This window comes from Falco naumanni, chromosome 2 (assembly GCF_017639655.2).
Source record: "Falco naumanni isolate bFalNau1 chromosome 2, bFalNau1.pat, whole genome shotgun sequence".
Lineage (NCBI taxonomy): Eukaryota > Metazoa > Chordata > Aves > Falconiformes > Falconidae > Falco > Falco naumanni.
In genome coordinates, this window is record NC_054055.1 from 71,934,783 (window position 1) to 71,956,615 (window position 21,833).

Sequence of the window (21,833 nt, forward strand, 5' to 3'; positions counted from 1 at the left end):
GTCATAAAATAAGGCCATAAATTTATTTAACTACAAAGAAAAGTAACTTGAATTACTGCTGAAATAAACTTACTACTAAGTTTAGGACTGACTAAACTCAAAGCATCTTACGCTCACTGAACAGATTTGTTATTCTTAATATTTTAAAGAAAAGAAAATGTACGTAATTGTTACCAGCTATTAAACTTCCAAAGAGTATATCATGATATGTCTAACCACACAAAACATTTCAACAGTTCTCCAAATTCTGTTCTAAATTATCAAGCAAGGAGTCCAAAACTCTACTACTCTGTAGTGGCTGTGAGGCCACAGTAAGACCAGCTTTGTCTTTATTGGAAAGAAATGAAATTACAGTAACTTCACATACTTGGAGAAATCCTTCAGTGTCTTTTATATTCAGGACAAAACAAATAATATTTATCAATATTTAAGCAAAACCCATATTCTTTAGTACCTTCCATGTTGTTTTCCCTTGGTTAAAGAAGTCCTACCACTCAAGCAAGTACAATTAAACTTCAAGTTGTGCTCTACTGAGCAAGCTTAAATTTGTCAAGTATGGAATTTATACACTATATTCTGATCAGCAGGCCATCCAAAGAAAGGAGATTTGATATCTCACTGCAGAGATAATATTAAAGATACAGACAGTAACTTGAGGCCACTGATTCTGATTGTCTACTTCTGGACCACTGGAGTATTGCAGTAGAAAGCATGACACTCATGTAAGAGGACTGACCATTGCAACTTGTAAGACTGACCTGCAGAGACCTAAATGCTGATCAACCCTGTATTCTCTTTGTACAACCTGGAAGAGAAGAGGCCAAGTACAGGAAAGGGGCAATCACACCACTGTTTTCAAGTTATTAAAAACTCCAGAACACTTCTTTTGTTAGGCTTTCATGGCAGTGTTCTTTTGCGATGTCTTCATTCTCCACGACACAGCCCTAGAATGACGACCATGATCACACAGAAACTAAGTGCAAATAATACTGATCAGAGACTTAAACACCTGAGCTTCCAGTTTAAGAATAGTCCAGCATTTGTGGATTTAGACACCTCCAGAGAGAAATATCTACTCTTTAAGCTTTCATTTTGTTTATTTTTAACTGGTAAATTTACAGCATCCAACAAGCTCCATGGGAACCAAGGTTTGTAATACATTTGCTTCAGTTACATTTTCTAGTGCAACAACTGGAATTCCTTTTCTTTCAAATCATTATAAAATTCAGTCTATTTATCTTACTGTGCTTTTGCTCTTGGAAGCAAAGGTAAAACAGACACTTAATTCTAACTTAAGTAGTTGCTAAATTTAAAAACGTAATAATTCTTGAGTAGAGTCAATGCAGTCATATTAGCGGTGAAGTTTCCTCAAAGGAATCACTGCCTGGCCAAATGATGCATTGCAAGGGGCTCTGAGAAGAAATTCTGTAGTTCATCCTAGACAGATCACAGTGTAGCAGAGTACAAGGCTGCAGGTGTAGATAATGATACTTCCTATATCTTTTCCTCCCAATAATGGTGATAAAACCACCAGCAAATGCCACAAAAAATACCTATGTGACAAGGTTTGAGGCCACAATCAGCATCCTGTGGTTATGTTATGTAAACCCACCTGTGTTTTCAGCCTTGAGGAAAGTAAGGCATTCTATGTCTAGAAAGCACTAGGAAGGCATCTGAAAGTATGTATCATGAAACACACGTACAGTAACTGTACAAGTATTCATTTGCAATGGTTGTAATTTGGTTTTCTGGCATGTTTTGAGGCTGCTGCAGAATTTTTATTTTTCCATTCTTTCAAGGGAAACAAACCAGCTATCAATTCTACTCCAATGTGAGGTCACTATTCATCAACTATAACTGCAACAAGACTTCAAATGGGAGGGGTGGGTGTTCAACGACTTTAGAAAGAGAGAGAGAAATTTCAAAATCACAAAGCATCCCATCCTCCAAAACCAGAAGATGAATGCACAGAAAGCCATCATGTCAAAATACCCAAACCTTTGCCTTGATGTGTGACAACATACAGTATGTACAGTAAAAATACACACGCTGTTAAGTAGTCAAGTTATTGTTAAACAAGTTGTGTAATTTAGTGCTAAAGAGGTTTTAAAAAAGTTATACTAATTGAATCTGAAAATTAACGCAAACCTGTGACAGGACCAGACAGGAGGAGATGCTGATCTTAAAAATTCAAAGACTTGGACAAACGTAAGGAAAAAAAAAAGACACCTAACTATGAGCTAGCACCAATATGTTCATCACACAGAGCCAGGACTTGAAAAATTTGAGATAATTAAGACTTATCCATTGAAGAACTTGCTGCATAACAGTCTGAAGGAGTAGATTATTTTTAATTCACACTTGTGAAACATACCTGACTAGGCTCTTGGTATAAGGCTTTGCAATGCAAAACAGGGAAACAAATGAAGCAATTGCATCAGCCACCCAGAGTAAAAACAAATTAACCATTCATTGTGTAAATAACTTAACACTTCATAGAAATCCCGCATTTACTAACGAATTATAGGCATGTAACTAACATAGTAACTATTTTAGCTACACAGTAGGCTTGCAGGTCACAATGTATTACCCAGCCTGCCATTCCACCTTACGTGGCAAGCACAGCTATACAGCATGACTGCAGAAATTCTCTGTAGGTGATGTACACATCACATTGTGATACAGTTTTAAAAAACTTAGTTTTGCCAGTATAACATGCATTAATACTGTTTAGCTACTACTCAAAACACATGAATCCCTACAGCTTGACTGACTTACATCTATTTTAGACAGACACCCAAAATCTACCTAGTCAGGGCAACTCTTGATCACGCTGCAGAAAAAAAAACAAACCCACAAAAAAAACACTGACAAAAAATAAACCCCCAAAAACTCCAAACCACCAGAAAAAAAAATATCCCATTAAGCTTTCACACAGAAAACCTTGCTATTGTAGATTATTTTTTCAGGTTCAATTTTAAGGAGGACAAAATATACGCACAAAAAAAGAATTGTCAGACTGTTAGAAGGAAAAAAAATGTACTGCCTTCCATACAGAGTGTTTGCTTCACAGCCATCAAGTTGCTTGTTTCTGACACATCTTTCCTTACGAGTCCAACTGCCAATATCCAGAGTGGACTACCTCCAGTCTACAGCCTGATTTCCCCCCTTTGGCTAGGCCAGGAAAACAAAAGAACTCAACTCAACTTGCCACAGGAACAATAAAACGCAATGCAGCAGGGGCTGGAGCGGAAGGGATCATGACAGGGTTTTTGCCCTGCAACCTCTAACACATTTCCACATAGCAACAGCCAGTCCCCTCTCAGGTCTGGATCCCTGCAACCTGTACTCCTAGGGAGCCAGACGGCACTTCTGTAACAGATGGCATAAGAGAGGGAAAAGCAAATTCATTGTCCCAGAAGAAAAGCTCCTCCTAGTACAAGAATCACTGCAGTGAATTGGTAAAAACATATGGGAAAAGCGTTCCTTGTTTCCTTCTCATCACTTTTAAGGTTAGGTATGCAGTCCAGTGCAGAGGGGCTTACCTCAGCTTTGCTCCTCCCCAAGTTGGGCAGCTACAGTGGAGAAGTCCTTGAGCAATTCACACTATGTCCCTAGCCTGCAAAACATTCTGAAACTGGCATTCAGCCCACAGTGTGTAAAATCCTACACCACGTGGAGGGAGGGTGTGGAGGAGACAGTTTATGGCCAGAAGAGAAGTGAACTCAGATCTTCTGAAGCCTCAGACAGTACCCTAACATTGGGCTACACTCCCTCTGTTATTTTGGAACTCATGCTGTAAGTCAGAAAAGCAGAGTTTACAGTTTCTCTATTTGAGTTCTGTAACAGGATGGTTTGAATAGCTCGAAAAGAATCTTTGTTTGCTAACTCACAGAAGAATAAAGTCTCAATAACTTTTTTCTTTTTTTAAAATGTCCTCTCATACCTTCAACATTTTTGAATTTGAAATGAACATTTCAGCCTATCACAACTTTGCTTCTAGGCTAATGAAGACAGACCAAAACATGGTTCAAAACTATGAACAAGATGCTACCTGAATACCCTTCAATGAAAGAAGTCCAGTTTTCCATTTCTAAAAGTAACTAGTGTATAAATTTGCCAAATTGTCAGACTTTTTTTTTTTCCTCTTAGCGCAGCAATTCATCTGCCACAACAGGTATTAGCAGGCATTGTGCCTTAGTACTGAAGTGCCTTCAAACCCATGCAAGATGTTAGTGAATAGCAGGTAGAAATTACACCCTACTGTCAAGTCTGAATATAAGGCCTTAAGATCTCTGGCATTGTATTATGCTACCATCTACTGGTTCACGTTAAACCTCTGAACTTCCCCTTTAACCGATTCACTCTCCAAAAAAAAGTAAAAAAAAAAACAACAAAAAAACAAAAAACACACACACAGTTTTTACAGAGGCCTAAAATTATTTTTCCATAGCAAACTATTAACTTGAAATTTTCTAAGGTAATTCCACAGTTCTGCTCAGCTTTTGTCATCTTTTTTTTTTCTAAAAAGGTGCAAGAGTAACTTACATACGGTCAAAACATTTTAAAACATGATATACCAAACTCATCCATTCATTTACTTACATTCGGCTAGTTTCAATGTTTTCAGAGTGAGGTTCTCCTGGTGATCTGCAGATACAGATGCAAAACCTTAAGCATTCTTTGTTACTTTCAGTCATTACAATATGAAGAATTAGGAAAGGTGGAAAGTGATGATGATTTATTATTGCCACTAAAAGCACTGACTCTTATGTGCTTGCACATTTGTCCAAACTCGAGAAGACAGTTCATAACATAAAATCTGACAATATAATTAAGCCAGATTTCTCTAGGGAAGACAGCACTTTTTCCCCACAGCTTACACAACAGCAGCCATTAGGGAAGAGTTCTGCTGGCAGTACTTCTGTATTCAGGTTGTATAGTGCACCAGTTCTGGGCTAATTCTTCGTAACCACTTCTGTAACCAAAACGTATACTCAAGGTTTATCAGTGCTCAACTGTTACCAACAGATTATTCTCTGCACAATTGGACTCTAAAAAGCAGCAGCTCAAAAGCAGGTCTCAACAGAACCTCAAAACAAATTTCATGTCTCGCTCTACTTGAATTTATGGACATAAGCCTCACAGGCAGGTTTCTTTTACTTCCTTCCAGTCAACAGATCAGCCAGTAATATTCAGAATTAGGTGTTAGTGCCTAGCATTTTTGAACACCCTAGTAGCACCTGTATTCAGCTTGCCAACCCCCTTGACTTAATTTACAAATTTAAGGGGTATAGTTCCGTATTAAATTAAGTAGGCTAAAATTATAGCTGTTTAGCTCCTCCTTATTCCCATCTTCTTCCTCATGTGAGCACTGATTCAAAAAGTTAACATCTAATTTATTATTTTTTTAGACAGATTATTGTTTTCTTTAGGCAGATTATTTTTTCCTCTTTGGGACTTCCTGCTACCCAGACAGTTTGTAGCCAGATCCAGCTTGTAATTGTATGAGCCAGGAGACAAGGCAGTACGAATGCAGCAGTTTTGACTTCAATCACTGTAAGCTGCCTTGAAATCATATTCTGAAGAACCTTATCCAACCCTGACATGGGTCTAGATTCTGATACAGTTGACCAGAACTGATATAACTGGATACACTGCACAAGAAGTGGAAATAGAGCACAGCCTATTGCAGTAAAACTCTGTAGCTTACATGAACAAAAATGCCTTTCATGACAGAGCTTTCTCAAAACAGAAGCGAGCTAAAATCTGCAAATAGAACTCACTTTGCGGGTTTAAACAGAGTTTTCTAGGGGACTTCAGTCAGCACAGCTAAGCAGGTTTTGTCATAGCTTTACCAGGGAAATCATTGCTTGTAGGAATGGAATTTCTCTATTTACTATATGACTATTACACTATTCTAAACACTAATGGAAATCTCCACCTGCAGCCTGAAACATTTCCTTTTTTTCCTATGTTTTATTGCACTACCTTACTGGATGGTCCCTCCTATTAAATCCTGGACTGTTCTCCAAATCTTTTACTAAAATCTTAGTCCTTTACTGACATATAAGATCTTAGCAACTTTCTGGATTTTACCAAACTGTAGTATATTAACAGACCCAGTGCCTAGAAAGCATTTCTGGCAGGCAAAATTCCTAGGCTAGCTGGATAATGTGCAGTGACAGCTGATGCAGAACACAGGAAGTTACTTGTTTATATTTCACTAAGTTATAAAATTCAACTGACACTAGGGACAGAACTCTGAACTTACTATCAAACTAACTTTATACTCATGCTTAAAACGCAAATACCCGCTTAACTGGAAAATAACAGAAAAACTACCCAGTCTCAAAATCTGGCATCTATTTACTCCCTCCAAATGATGCTTTCCTTACTCATTAAAGACTGATTAGATAGTTGCTGACAAAAATAATGCTCAACAGCAAAACAAATCAAAATCTAATTTCCCTTCAACTCTAGTGACCAAACCAAATCACTAGATACTTAGAAAGAAAAGAACCTTTTTTTCCCCCCCTAATTATTCACCCAAACATGTAAGTGCTAGAAGCCATACAACCTGAGGAGCATTGGAAAGAAGAGTGTTTACATTCATACTGGCTAGCTCCACTATTCACATCCAGGACTTCAGAAACTGAGCAAAGAGCTTGGAAGTTTGAGGCGGTTGCTATCTTTCTTTTAGCCATAGGAAATACAACACAATGAAGCTTTGGGTAAGACTAGTGCTTTAAGTTGCTGTGAAAATACAAGTGAAATAGCAGTGTTAAAACAAAAACATCAAGAGTATTAATCACTTTGAGCCTTTAAAATACACAGCAGTATGAAAATTTACAGAAAAAGAGCAGACTGGCATCTAAACTTAGCATGTAAAAAAGGTAGCCTAGTGATCTGCAGTACAGACACGTAAACACAGCTATCAGTATATCCAAAATATTTTCCTATCCTTATCATTTGTGTGAGTTTTATCTGGGCTTTGAACAGACACTGCAGCTCTGTACGTGCTATTCTGCAAATAAGGTTTCTTCTACAAGACAATGTAAGAACAAGTTCCAGGAAGGTTCAGAAAAAATAAAACTTGGCTAAGTAAAAAAAAAGTTTGGTCCTCTAAGGTAAGTCGTTCTGCTGAAAACAGGGATCAAATTCCTTCAGCTTATTGTTTTTTACAACAGAAGCTGACCTAAAATAACTATGATTTGCAGAACTATTACTGCACTTATTAACCATATTTTAAAAGGTCTCAGATGACAATGTAAGCATTAAATAAAATGAGCTTTTAGTACTCATGGAAACAATGTGAAAGATCAATCTAATTACAGGAATTGTAATTGCTTGTTGAGAAGCTATTTACTCTGCAATGCCCAATTGTTTACAAACAAGATACCTTGTTATTCCTCTGAGCAGGCAACAGTACTGAAAAGCAACTATACAGTATGGCAAGACATCCTTTCATCACGCCTAAAATCTGAAACAAGAGTTCCGTTCAGAGAAAATCTCAGAGCAAATGCTCTTATAAATTTCAGCTTTGAATTAATCATAGATACTGATCACAAGACACCAGCTAATCTGAATACTGCAGTATGAGCTAGCAAATTCAAATGGTGGCTCACTTCCAGTAACACAGGGAGCAACTTCTCCATTCTGCAAGCCACTCCTTTTTACCCTCACTGTACCTCCCTAGGAGAGCAAAGTAAAGATATGCAAGCCTACAAATTTTAATGTCATCAAGCCTCCTGGACAAATACTCCAAAAAATTTAACAATTTGCCTCAGTAAGTATGCTAAACCATTTATACAGAATTGCAGTATGACAGTAAAAACCACTGGAGGCTTAAGTGATAGCATTGCTCTTAGGAGGGATACCATGGACCACCACCGTGCTCATATTTTAAAAGCAGGCAAGTAAGTAAGCTTTGAAATAACTCTAAGCAAGAGGGTAAGTCAACTTTGCCAGCTGACTTATCTTAAATAAACAATATACCTTAATAATACTTATGGAATTCACTTCAAGTCATACAGAATTAAATACTTTAAAAATAAACAATATACTAAAAAGGATCTTGAGAAACAACATAAGCGTATGCTTACCTTTTACAAGCTGTGGCCATTCGGTGACATCAGGGTGATCACAATTTTGAGTCACTGATTAAAAATGAGTTGTCACACCAGTCCTGTATCACGCTGGGCTAAGCATAAGCTTAACAACTCTAAATAAGTAAAAATAATTCAGTTAAAAGTCCTTACAAGTTATTTTCAGCTAGTTCACTAAAACATCATAAAACACAAGAACAATATTGATGCTACACATTGTTTTATCTGCAAGATTAAGACCTACTGCACAAAAATCAATTCATTTTTGAATGACATTCTAAGATTTATAGAGTAACTAACAAGCAGAACTACTTACTAGAGTAAGTTTTTAGAGTAACTAACCAGTACATTCAACTGGTGAACTTGAAAATTCATTAACTTATTTTTAGCCTCAAAAACCCCTCCCAAAACCAAACCCCATCTCTTGGACCAGTAGAAAGCACCCAAAATCAAGCATTCAAAGATTTGGAAGCATGTGCATAAATATAAACTGTAATTTCTAAATAAAATAAAATTCCATTAGTTGTTTCCCTGTTACAACTCAATATTGGTTCCTAATGAGGCTCTGTGTTCCCAGGGGAGCAACATGTAACTTGCACTTTGCTGTATGCCTCTCCCCAAAACGAAGCAAGCTAAAGCCATGTGAAAGTTTCAAAGGAGCAGTCTTTGCCATCTGTGGCCAAACTTTTAGGTTCTTTGCTCCATTCACGCCACATGTACTCTCTCCTCTCCCTTAAATTTTCAAAAGTGTATTTTACCTGTCAATTGTTTCCCATGATCTGGCTCCACCGGTATAAATTGAAGGGTTGGTCCTTTACTTTGTCACGCAGGTGGCAGCCAATGATCACTCAGCAATACTCCTGCCCAGAGCGCCCTGGGACCACCCCAGCTGATTGCTTCCATGGCTGAAAAGGAACCAGTTAGTCTCTTACCTACTGCTATTATCTACTCTAAAGTTAACTGATAAAATATTTCCAACCATAACCCTCAACACTCAATTCACCCCATTCTCTCTCCCACCCAAGCTCCTCGGTGCACTGGACAAAGTTTGTAAAGAAAAACGGCCTGATGGACAGTCAGATCACAAACAGCATTATTCACTTCCTGTTAACATAAAGTTTTGATTACAATTGAAGTGTTATTACTGTATTTGGTGAATAAAAAAAGTTATCTAACTTTCTCTAAACAGCAGGTAGCTATGAAGACAGACCTCTGTGCAGTATTTGATAAGTTTATTCCTGCAGCTCTAACCCAGATGAAGCCCCACATTTGTTGCCATGCAGCAGAAGCCTCATACAGAAGCAGGGTCCAAAAAGGCCAGTGAGCTACTGAGGGCACACCCACAGGTCTCTACAACACCCACAGTCACAACAGCCTGATACAAACACCAAGAGAAGCACAGATAGTTATAAATCTTTCATCCACAAAAGCTTTCATGCTTCAGTTCAATCTATTACAAAAGGTCTTAGGTTTGTTGAGGAATCAAGCATTTTTAATGCTAATTTGTATCTCTTGACTTGTTATAGATACAAAATCACTAATAGGGAAGCAAAGCCCTTTATTTTCTAAAGTTTGTCAGAAAAGCTGCTGACTTCTGTCCTTTTACTACAATTTGCCATCATGCTACAAACTCTGCAACAGAATAAAATTTGTAGTAGTTGTGGAATGATGCTTTTTAGTTTTATTGGGTATATTCCTCAAGGCAGGAGAAGTGCCATTTAATTATTTTAACAGCAGTAATATTTGAGTCTTCTCATCTAAACACGAGTACAGTTGAGATATGGAAAGTAAAAAAAAAAAAGCAGACTACCAAAAACCTATGAAACAAAACAGAGGTTCTCTAGTACCTATGTTTTGCAGGTGTAAACTATCAAAGTTTAACAAGTCAATGCCAGAAACACAGTACAATGAATAAAAGTCAGTTGAAAAGGTTCCTCATCTGTCAACATTAAGTGACAAACAGGGTAAAAATTTTCAAATTAATATTTGCTGACCATCAGCTCTACGAAAAGCAAACAGCAAAAACCAAGATGCTGATGCAAAACTGAGAAGCCTTAAAACACTGCTTATGGCATTCTGATTGAGACCTGACAATGCCCACTTTCAGGCAAGTCTCAGCTTTAAAGAAACAGATACTTATTCTAAGGCAGTGCTTTCTTCTAAAGTTAAACCTAAATTCTTGCTGCTTTCTGAACTGATGTGAAATGGCTCTGTAAAAGTGCATTTAGAAATTAACACCACTTCTAGCGCTTTACCCAAGTAACTTCTAGCATGCTGGTCAAGAAGGACAGGGGTGTAGCCTCTAAGGCCTCACTGGTTGGGAAATCCACATTCTGTTTGACTGCTGGAAGTACCAGTTCATGTTCTGGATACCAAATCAATCACTCCCTCCCTAGACTTGTATCACGCAGACCACAGGCAAAAGCTAATTACAGTAGTCTTCAATTCAAATGGAAGCATGTTAGAACAACAGGCTGACAGCAACCTTCGTAAAACAGGGTTTTCCTGAGGCTGTTTCATGTGGGAGAAGTCATGAACGGGATTGTCAACAGTGAAGGAATGCATGAAGTATCGGTGCTGGATTAAAAAAACATCAGATTTTATAATGTTAAATAATACACTCTGAGGTGGCAGTCCACAATCTTGGCCAAGACACATTTGTGCCCAGGCCTGACACAGATCCAACTTTGTTAGTCAGATTTACCACACCACCATAGTACCTACAGCAGCTCCATGAAGAGAGGCAGTATCCCAACTGGTATGAATCTCACCAAGCTGAATTTAACTGATCTAAGTTTTGCAGTGAAATTTGCCTCTACATATTTAATATATTGTGAATTAGAGCTTTGAATTCGGTAGTTGCAGCACTTCTAATCCATTACAGGATACCTTAAAGCTAGATTTATGGTACTACGGTCTAAAAATCTCATGCTATTTTCAATAATCCAGACGCAAGAAATCTTAATGAATCATTTCCCCCTTCTACCGCTTTGTACTACTTTCCCCATCTATCCTTGCCACCACTCCTGTGGGACAGAATACGATTGGCAAGGATTCCCTAGCACAGATGAAAGAATTGGTTTTTCTAAAACCTTACTCATTCACCCATCAGCAGAGTACTGTCTGCTGGTAAAGAGACCAGCATGTTGAAACATGGGGTGAGTAGTGAAGGAGACTGCCATCAAAGATACCTTATTCTGAATCTAGTTTGAACAACATTTTGACTGCTGGATCCAAACAAGGCAGAAAAAAAGACTGGTCTAAAAGTCAAAGAACACTACTTGATCGGGAAAGGGAAACTACACTGATGAATATGCTAAAATCATGAAGGGCATTATGAAGAATAGGAAACTGACCTAAACCAACTGCTTACAAAAAATAATCTCTGGGTAGAACTTACTTTTTACAGGGTAGGAACAGTAGCATCAGAACAGACATTTATTCTTATCACTCAGACAGATTTCTCTGGTCTTCACTGCCATGATTAGCATGGCTTACAGTTTAGGCTTTCACAGACACACATAGCAGCTGAAGGTATCAAACAAGGTTTGTGCCTTTGGAGTATGTCTGAGAAACCAGAGATGGCTGCTAGACTCTTTGGGACTGGGTAGGCTCCAGTACAGACACATCTATAGCTGCCTAGTGACTGCTTAGAAGAGGTAGCTTCAACCAGGACTACAACAACCCGTTGTAATTTGCAAGACAATAGACAAGATCCTGCCTTCACACCATGTACCTGAAGAACCTTGCATGGTTTGGAGCAACCCTCATGGAAAGGCAACAGGATAAATAACATTTATGCAGTAGTGTGAGACAACAGTCATTTCTCCAAGATGGAAAAAGTGCAGATTTTCTGAAAAAAAATGTTCTTATTGACTCAAAAAGAGGGGGAAAATAAATAATAAATGACTGGAAGAATAAGAAGTCAGAAACCAAGTTCAGATGCATCAAAAGGGACTAAAAGCAACTTTGTGGCATAGCCTGATGAGATCTTCTCTTTGCCTATTTCATTTAATCTTGAAAGTCTGCAATCACAAACATGAGCCAAGAAGAGGTCCTCAGCTTCAACATACAGAACCTAAAGCCATACCATGGAGAATGTAAGTACCTATTTGTAAACAATGAAAAATAAAGCCAAAAAAATTCCAGCTACAAATCACTTAATCAAAAGTTGTCACTTACATGGATTTCATATACCGTATCGCTTTCTCTGCATTATTTGATGTTCATTTTCTGTGACAGCACAGCAATCTGGCAGTTAACACCCAGGATGTGAGGTCTAGGAAGATCCCTGAGAGGAAGAACACTTATTTAAACTAAACAACTTACTGACCTGACTGTAGGATGGTTTACCCTGGGAGGTGGTATTTGTAAGAATTTAAGTTTCCTTTACAAAAGAGTTTTAAGTATACACTTGAGTAATCCTTGATCCAAATTTTTTTAAGATTCTCTTTTTGACAGATGATCTAATGAAAACAAGGTGATTCACCTGTACAAAGTAGTACATGATCTTCCTTACCTTTCAGTGCCAGAATTTGAGTTGCTTAATCAAAAATAACCATCCCCAAGAAGAAACCTTTGTATGTTTTCTGAAGAATCCCTCTGAATCCCCCAAGAATGAATTTGATATGTTTCCAGAATGACTTTGAGCACCATGATGAAACAGTCATCATCTATAGAGTAAGAGGTGCCCTCAGGACTACCCTAGCTAGCTTACTACTTCAAACAAGGAACCAACAACTAATAAGAAAACTGGCCTTTTATAACATAAGATTGATTGAAGTGTCCTGGAAGAAACTATAGAATATTCACCAAATCCCTAAGCTCAATCTCAACTGTCACTTGTAGAAAAAAAAAATATTAATAGACATGTTTGAGACTTAATTTCTTGATATGGTTGGAAACATCAATTACTTTTGTTGACTGCACGCTGTTTCCAACACAGAAAACGTGAAAAGACATAAGATTCCAGAAGTTTTCTTCATGCAGCTAGTACCAGGTTGAATTATCAATTATCCTAAAGGAAAATAAACGAGCCACTAATAAAACCCGATAAAATAAATTCCCAAAAAGCTGCAAAAAAACTGTAGTAAGACATCTATATGATTTTTTTCCCACTGCCTGGTAAACCAAACCATTCAACTAATAACGATAAATACAAAATTACATAGTTAGAAGACCAAAGGAATTGGGTTCTATCCTGGAAAATGCCAACCTAAAGTGACTAAGGCAGTCACAACTGATGAGCAAATGCACACATGGTCCCAGTTACTACAGCCAGGACAACAGATATGACTCATGAAGGGTTCCTGGAAAGGTGTCTGTTCATCTGCACAAAATACATCAGACATATTCAAAACTTAAGCCCAGTTCTCCAATTATTTGCTATTCTTCAAAAATGTTCCAGAAGTAGCAGAAAAGAGCCACAAAGACAGCATGAAGATAGAGAGTGCCTTGTGACTAGATAACGGAAACAGTTCCAAGTTATTCAAGCTAATCAATATGGATACGGGAAGAAACTAAGTCCTCTCATAGCACAGAAATACATAGAAAAGATCTTCCAATTAAAAGCAAGCATATGAAACCCTCACATGACTAGAAACTGAAGGCTGACCAATACAAATTAGAGTAGGAACAAAAACATGCAGGGTAGTGAGATCAATTAACACTTGAGTCAGTTATCTGGGGTGGGGATCTGAATTTGCTTATATCTTCAAATCAAAGCTGGTGCCATTCTAGAATTCATACTTCAGTAAAAACACAAGTTACTGACTTTAATAAAGGTAGACTACAGTGCATTGGAATATAAAGAGATCAACTACAGATTTTAAAAGCTTCACCCTATAATACCCGTATACTTTTTGATACAACGTATCAATTTGCGTTGATGTTAATATTTCACAAATCAAAGCAAGAGAAAAAGGTCTACTGTTCACTCCCACTCTCTCCCCTCACCCCAAAGCTAAAGGCCAATGTGTAATTCTCATTTTCTACAACTGCCCCCACAACTCCGAACACAGATTTTTTCCTTCAACATTTGTTTTCAGTTTGATATTTCAGCAGATCATAGAGGTACTTTCTTCACCTTTGTAAAAAGGGGAAAGCCTGAAATTATCTTTAGCTTCTGCATTTTTCCTTTCGACCACAACTCATTTTTCTTCCACTACACATACTCCTTATTTTTTCCAGCTGAACCACTTGTTTCTATCTCAGTCATGCCTGCTACTTTAGGCTCCCTCCAAAGCGATGTGCAGTTATGAATGGAAAGCCCCTCCTACATCTGGAGTGAAATCCAATCATCTATTTAAATTTCCTTTAGTAGCCCTCCTTTTACTGGCTAGGTATCAAGTTATTTTCCAAACAGGTAAGTTTTACAGCTTCACTTCAGCTTTAATATTTAAACTTTTATTCCATCTATCTTTTTACTTATGCTTTGTTATTTGCTTTCTTTTGCTACCCATCTTTCATGCAGCCTTCCACGTAAAGTATATTGCTGTTCACCAAGTTCTTCAGCATTTGTTTATATGCAGTTTATATTAAGACCAAGCGATCATGCAATCCTGTAGCATAACATTCAGCTTTTCTGATGTTCCATTAGTATTTATTACTCACAAGTCGTGGGGGATTAGAGGGGAATTCTTTGTCAATTTATGAAGTGCATACCCTTACAAAGATTATGCATACAGTGGGAAGTGGTTAAACATTAAAAAAAAAGCAGCCAGCAGAAATAATGGCTTCAGTTTGAAGAGCCATCATATACACAACTGGTATTGAAACTGAAGAGCAAGAAGCAGGTGGGTGGTCCCAGTGGTGCTGTGGGTACAAAATTGAATATACGCTACCTGCCAGATGCCTGCTAGAGTAAAGGACCAATCTATACAATTCTCTCAGGAACATCTGGATTGTGATAACGTTAACACTATATCTTCAAGAGATTTACAGTTTTTAATTAGCACACACTATATTTAATGTTTCAGCTTAGAATCAGTCATTTTATCTCCTGTCTATAGCTTCCTACAAAACAGAACTTAACCAAGAAAAAAAGACAGCCTTATGCAAGGTTGAGATTTCAAAACTTCAAATATGTTCTTATGTTAAGTATCTTCAAAAGAAAAATCTAGACATAAACCTACAGCATATAAAATTCTTTATCTGCAGTTATGAGTTCTTCCCCACATTTTAAGTGTTTAAACAAGAAAGTACACACATAGCTTAGAAGCAGTTGTTGAACTACATACAATTTTATATATGCATTAACAGACCTATTTAATATGGTTGAAAAATGTACTTATACATATTTTTTTCCTGAATGCAGCAATGCATAAAGTTTCAAAAATTCTCTGTGTAACAAGTTGCAGAACCACAGAACTTAAGCAACATTAGAGTGGTGCAGCTGTTCCATACTACCACGTATCTCTCCACAGGACTACAGCAGAATAAACTTAGAAAACAGAAATTAAAGTAACTACAAGTTAAGGTTCCAACCTTGCTCTAATACATGTACATACTTTTAAGCTGGCTGGACATTTAAGAGCCTAGACAAAAAGAGATACCACATGCTCATGTTGGCACTGGTAATGAAGGTTCCACTTCTGTATTTTCTAAGACTCCAATTTGCAAATTTGACTTACACTGATGTTTGCTTAAGTCTTCTAGTAGCTCTGAACTTACTTTTCAAGTCATACCTAAAAACTGTATGAGCCTCACTATAAATATGCTCAGTAGCATATTTATAAGCATATATAAGCATATATGCCCCCCGCCCCAAACTTTCAGAAACAGCACCAATTCTTATGTAATCCATGAAGAAATAGATGGACGGTGAAACTGAGTTTGTTTGCAACTGTAAAACAAATTAAAAGGGAATTCATCAATGGTGTATCATCAGTATTTATTTTCGCTATGAGAAAAAGAAATTAAATAACTCAGTTTTCTAGACAACTATGCCTAAGTAAAAGACCACAGTCAAAAGAAATGGGGGAAAATGAACGTGTGTTTCTTCTCTTCCTGAATTTATTTTCAACTTTTTTTCTTTTTTAAATCAGGGAACAAAAGTATAATTATTAGCATACACACAATATAAGTGAAAACATAAACATACCATATCTTTCCAGAGCTTCAGAAACTTGTCCTTTCAAATTCTAAAATGGACTTCTACAGTTCTTGTACCTATAATGCAAAACATTACATTTCAGTTTTTGCACTACACTCCATACCAATCTGAAGCTCAATACATCTTCAAAACAATACAATCAAGAATGGCCACCCAATTAGTCACAAGTTTGCAACTAAAGGAAACATACTTAATCACAGAATATCTCAAGTTGGAAGGCACCCATAAAGATCACCGACTGCAACGCCCTGCTCCTCGCAGGACTACCTAAAACTAAACCACATGACTTCCCAAATTAAGTCATACTTCCCATAAAAACCACATCAGAAAATACTTAGTATGTCAGGGAAACTATGAAAGCAGAAAGTCCATACACACAATGTTTCTTATTCTTTCCTCTGTAGCGATGCAATAGTTTTACAATTCCATTCATCCAGTTCCTTACAAATGTCCATTTCCTTTATCTTGAAGATTTTGGCAAGGTTTCTCCTTCCCCTCCCCATCTCCCACCCTTTTTTTTTTTTTTAAAGAATTTGTATTTATAATTAGAAAAACCCCACACCCAACACTCAAAAGAAGTCACAGACTGAACCACATCTTTGTCCTGGCTGCATAAAATTGCTAGAGTTTGGTAAGTTTTTTCTAGAAATTGTTCATTTTCAGGAAAGCCATAATTAACAAGAGACACACAACTAAAACTGACTTCAAAATGTTTTCAACAAATACATAAAAGCACAATACATTTCATGGGGGAAAAAGTGACAAATGGGCATACAGGCATATAACTAAAGAAATCTAGTAATTACTTTCCAAAGAGTTACTCATTTGGCACAGACTACCACATTTCCAGTACTGTGAAGATTTAATACTTAAGTTTCTTGGTTCTAAAACTCTATTAAGAGCAAATAGCTGATTTAGGCTTATCTCCAATATAGATCAAAGTTCCCATCAAGGAAACCCTGATTTGGTTACCTTAAGAGTACATTCAGGTTTTTCTTAAAAGATGTCAAACCACAGAGAACCCATCCAATACCAAAGGCCCAATTCTTTATCAGGGATGTGAAATGGGGTGATCCTGGACTGACAGTCATCAGTCATGCCAGTAAAGCTCTAAAGCACTAACAGTTCGTACACAATTTTTTTTATTTAAAGAAAAAAGTTAATTAGGGCACCCTACCTGTTTCATGAAACAAGATTGCTATTTCAACAAACAATTATGGTAATTATGTGGATTTATGTACAATTAGGATTAATGAGTTAATGTTATGCAACTGTGTCAATAAAGCTTTACTACCTTTCAGAAGAAGAAAAAGAATAAATTTATTTGAACAATGAGACAGTAACTGATTTTCCTATGTGGAGGTGGCACTTCTACTCCACACCAACAACAGAAATACAGAACATCTACCTTATATTCTACTAAAGAATAATTCTTCATTCACAATGATGCCATTAGGCAAACTCAGTTGAAAGTATTCTGGCAATGTGACCAATTTCACAGCTTGTATCACAGAGCTTCTAGCTTAAACTCCAACATATATATTTGTTCATGTACACACATAGAGCAATGTCATCCCTATGAAATTCACTCACTCTCTGCTAAGGTACAAAAGCTCCAGCATTCACTACGCACAGAGTACGAGCAGAACACAAAGTACAGCATGAAAAAGTATCTATCAAACACACACATCCATCTGGGATCTTAAGACTATTGCCCAGCAATAGGAGAAGTGAAAACAAAGGTTCTCAACATAACTGAAGCTATGCAGTTTAAGACAGTACAATTTACAGAAGAAACAAGACCATAGTTGGAGGAGATGGAGACAAGGGTCTCGCTTGATAACATGTACCTAACAGCAGAAAAGCAAGAAATCCCAACAGCACAGAACTGAGGTTCCCAGACTTCCAGTTCTCTTTACTCAGTCCTCCCCCAACAGCTACCACCAAGGCAGAGCAGGAGTTCTCCAGTCTACTAAAAAAATTTGCTCAAAGGCTACACAACCACCAACATGCAATACAAAATTTGTAATGCATGTCTAAAAGGAATGAAAATAATTTCATGAAGTCAGATGTGCTTTCACATTCACCTTTAGTATACTTATTAGCATTAAGCCACATCTGCCTAAAAAAAATGCAAATGGCAAATGTGACTAAAAGCATGGCTAACACTATTGCTTCCACTCAACCTAAAGAAATCTTGATCTGCCACATGACCTGAGTCAAGAGCTGCTTGTTTACAACAGTGTCATACATTTTCAACAAGGAAGAGACTTCAAGGCACACAATGATGTTAGCAAAGATGGTAAGCCACTGAATTAACAAAACGGCAGCAAACAAAACTGCAAAATATTAAAGAAATTAATTATAGATCACAGAAAATACTCTGCAACTCTTATGTCTGGCTTGATGAAAGGCATCATGAAATCACCCCTATCAGGCGCTTAAACAATGTTTCCCACTTTTTTTTTTTTCCCAAGAACTGTCACAACACAGGAGCAGAAAATAGATTGTTAACATAATTTCAAATGAGAATAATTTTCTTCCACAACTGACATTTTTATCTAACAACATTAGCCAAATAAACAACTATTCACAAACACCCTTCTTTCAATAAGATATTCAGGTCATAGGAACCATGCAAATGGAATATTTATCATCACCTTACAATGTAAAGGGCTCGACCAATGCCACCAAGAAACACCACTATTTTCTGTGAAAGTGAAGCATCCTCCTGTGCCCTTGACCTCTGATGGAACTTGCAGGTTGTGTGGACTATAAGTATGTATTTCTATGGTCCACAACAGACTAAGTTTTGCTACAACAGCTGAAACACACCTAGATGCTAGTATACCTTGGACTTTCTAAAAATAACATAGACTATATACACATACTAAACCACAATTCGAAACAAAAATCATTATCTGAATCATTATCTGAATAAGGCTATAAAAATAAAAGATGAAAACATATTGGAAGTAGCGATAGACCTCCTCAGTATTATCTAGCTTTATAGGAGTTTTTGAACTCTTTTAAGATAACAAAAAACATGATACTTTAAAATCAAAATATTTTAGGCATTGAAGTAATCAGCTCAAACACATGAATAACCATAATGCAAAAGAAAAAACTCATCTACAACTATGGTAGCATTTCCTGAAATATTTTGACCTGCAGCCCATTTTAGAAGTTCAGCTCCTTTAAGAGTCACACCACCACCCTCTAACACCCCAAGCCTGCTGAACCGCAGCTGCTGCAACCTGGGTCCCAGAGCATACCAGAGCAGGAGCACACAAGCAGTGCCAGAGCCTGGCTGCCTGGACAAGTCTGGCATCCCTCAGCACCGTGCAAGCTTGGCAACATGTTAGATAGCTCTTGAGGCTCCCCTGCACACAGCTCCTTAAGGTAAGGGAGAGGAGGTGTTTATTTGTCATTCTAATCTCCTGATTTCACCAATTTCTTTGGTGTAATGATTATCAACAAGTCCAAAAAGGGGTCCACCAAAGGGAGCAGAAGTGTGGTCTCTTCTATGAAGGAAAGACAAAGAACTAGCTTCACTCCTGAAAATCTAGCTTGGTCAAGACAGCAGAAGTCCTGCCACAGTCCCCACAGGACACCAGAGTGAAAAGCAGATGATGTGGACTAATCACTGCCAACGAATTATGCAACAACTACCAAACCCAAATACAAGTCCCACAGTTTTCTGCTTGTGATCCCACTGGCTGATGCGAGGCCCAGCAAGACCAACTGGGTTTCAAACTGAGACAATGTACCTTACAGGCTTTGGTACACTTTAGTTTTGTCTTAATTTCAAAGCTGTGACCTAAGTATGTCATACAAGTATTGCACATGAAGGCACATGGAGGACAGGGAGGTCATTCAAGACATCCAGCATGGCTTCACCAAGGGCTAGTCTTGCTTGACCAACTTTGTGGCCTTTTACAATGGAGTGACTACATAAATGGACAAGGGAAGAGCCAGAGATGTAATCTACCTGGACTTTTGTAAGGCTTTTGAGACAGTCACATACAATATCCTTCTCTCTAAATTGGAGAGATGTGGATTTGATGGGTGGGCTGTTCAGTGGATGAGGAATTGGTTGGATGCTTGCATTCAGAGGGTAGTGGTTAACAGCTCAATGTGCAGATGGAAATCAGTGACAAGTGGTGTCCCTCAGGGGTCTGTATTAGGACCAGTAATGTTCAGTATCTTCTGCTGTGGTTGACATGGCTGAGGGACAGGATGCCATCCAAAGGGACCTGCACAAGGTCAAGAAGTGGGCCCATGTGAACCTCATGAGGTTCAACAAGGCCAAGTGCAAGGTCCTGCACCTGGGTCAGGGCAACCCCCAGTATCTCTACAGGCTGGGCAACGAAGGGATTGAGAGCAGCCCTGCAGAGAAAGACTTGGGGGTACTGGTGGGTGAAAAACGACACGAGACAACAATGTGCACTCACAGCCCAGAAGGCCAACCATATATATACTGGGCTGCATCAAAACCAGTGTGGCCAGCAGGTTGAGGGAGGTGATTCTGCCCCTCTGCTCTGCTCTGGTGAGACCCCACCAGGAGTGCTGCATCCAGCTCTGGGGCTCCCAGCACTGGAAAGACATGGATGGACTTGTTGGAGCAGGTCAAGGAGGGCCACAAAAACTATGAGAGGGATGGAGCACCTCTCCTGCAAGGAAAGGCTGAGACAGTTGGGGTTATTCAGTCTGGAGAAGGCTCTGGGGAGACCTGATTGCAGCTTTTCAGTATTTAAAGGGGGAACAGAGAAAGATGGGGATAAACTTTATAGCAGGGCCTGTTGCAACAGGACAAGGGGTAATGGTTTTAAACTAAAAAGGGGTAGATTTAGACTAGATATAACAAAGAAATTTCTTACAATGAGGGTGGCAAAACACTGTAACAGGCTGTCCAGAGAAGCGGTAGATGCCCCAGGCCTGGAAACATTCAAGGTCAAGTTGGACAAGGCTCTGGATCAACCTGATCTAGTTGAAGATGCTCCTGCTCACTGCAGGGGGGTTGGAATAGATGACCTTCAATGGTGCCTTCCAACCCATGCTACTCCATGATTCTATGAAAAAAACAAAAAGTAGTACCGTCCATATCAAGCAGCCAGCTGGTAGATCAGTTTGAGTTTGGGCTAAACCATCACCACTGTAATGCACCTCTGGGACAGTTCCACTGTTGACGTATGACATAAGCATGATTTCCAAAGGTAAAGTATATGAAGACAGAGCATGTTTTTAAAGCTATTTGGATGGATGCAAATAATAATGCTTTTTGATCCAAAGTTATGATCAGCCACATACTGTGAATATCCTTTCCAAGCCAGCAGAATAATAAAAAAAAAAAATCCAGAAAAGTCCAATCCTCTGCTTTGCTAACTAGAAGCTTCTCTTAAAACACACATACCCCTGTTCTAAGGAAAAGCAAGTTGCTTCAAAAGGTCACCCCTCTTACCGAAGACAGTGAAGTGAGGGTCCAGAGGGAAGCCACCCATTTAGTTCCACTCAGCTGAACAACTGCAGCTTCTCCTAATTCTTCACCACTCTGTAAAACATGGGTAAAGAACCATGCAGGATGGTAATGGAAAAAGGATCTGTAAAGACTG

The 21,833-nt window shown here is 38.2% G+C and overlaps 1 protein-coding gene across 9 annotated transcripts in view; it reads right to left on the reverse strand.

Annotated features, from left to right (window-relative positions):
• The window catches only part of UBE3A (ubiquitin protein ligase E3A), a 54,951-nt gene that overhangs the window by 28,734 nt on the left and 4,384 nt on the right, over positions 1 to 21,833 (reverse strand). For 2 of the 9 annotated variants that reach the window (XM_040584805.1, XM_040584801.1), the window contains exons 2-5: positions 16,210 to 16,277; positions 8,867 to 9,013; positions 8,106 to 8,224; positions 4,606 to 4,650 (exon numbers count right to left, since the gene is read on the reverse strand). In XM_040584805.1, coding sequence (XP_040440739.1) covers positions 4,606 to 4,650; positions 8,106 to 8,125 — 65 coding nt within the window. In that variant the 5' untranslated portion in view covers positions 8,126 to 8,224; positions 8,867 to 9,013; positions 16,210 to 16,277. Of the gene's footprint in view, positions 1 to 4,605; positions 4,651 to 6,580; positions 6,757 to 7,402; positions 7,484 to 8,105; positions 8,225 to 8,866; positions 9,014 to 16,209; positions 16,278 to 21,682; positions 21,773 to 21,833 lie in introns of all 9 variants that reach the window. The other 7 variants (XM_040584806.1, XM_040584800.1, XM_040584807.1 and 4 more) reach the window with 6 other exon arrangements.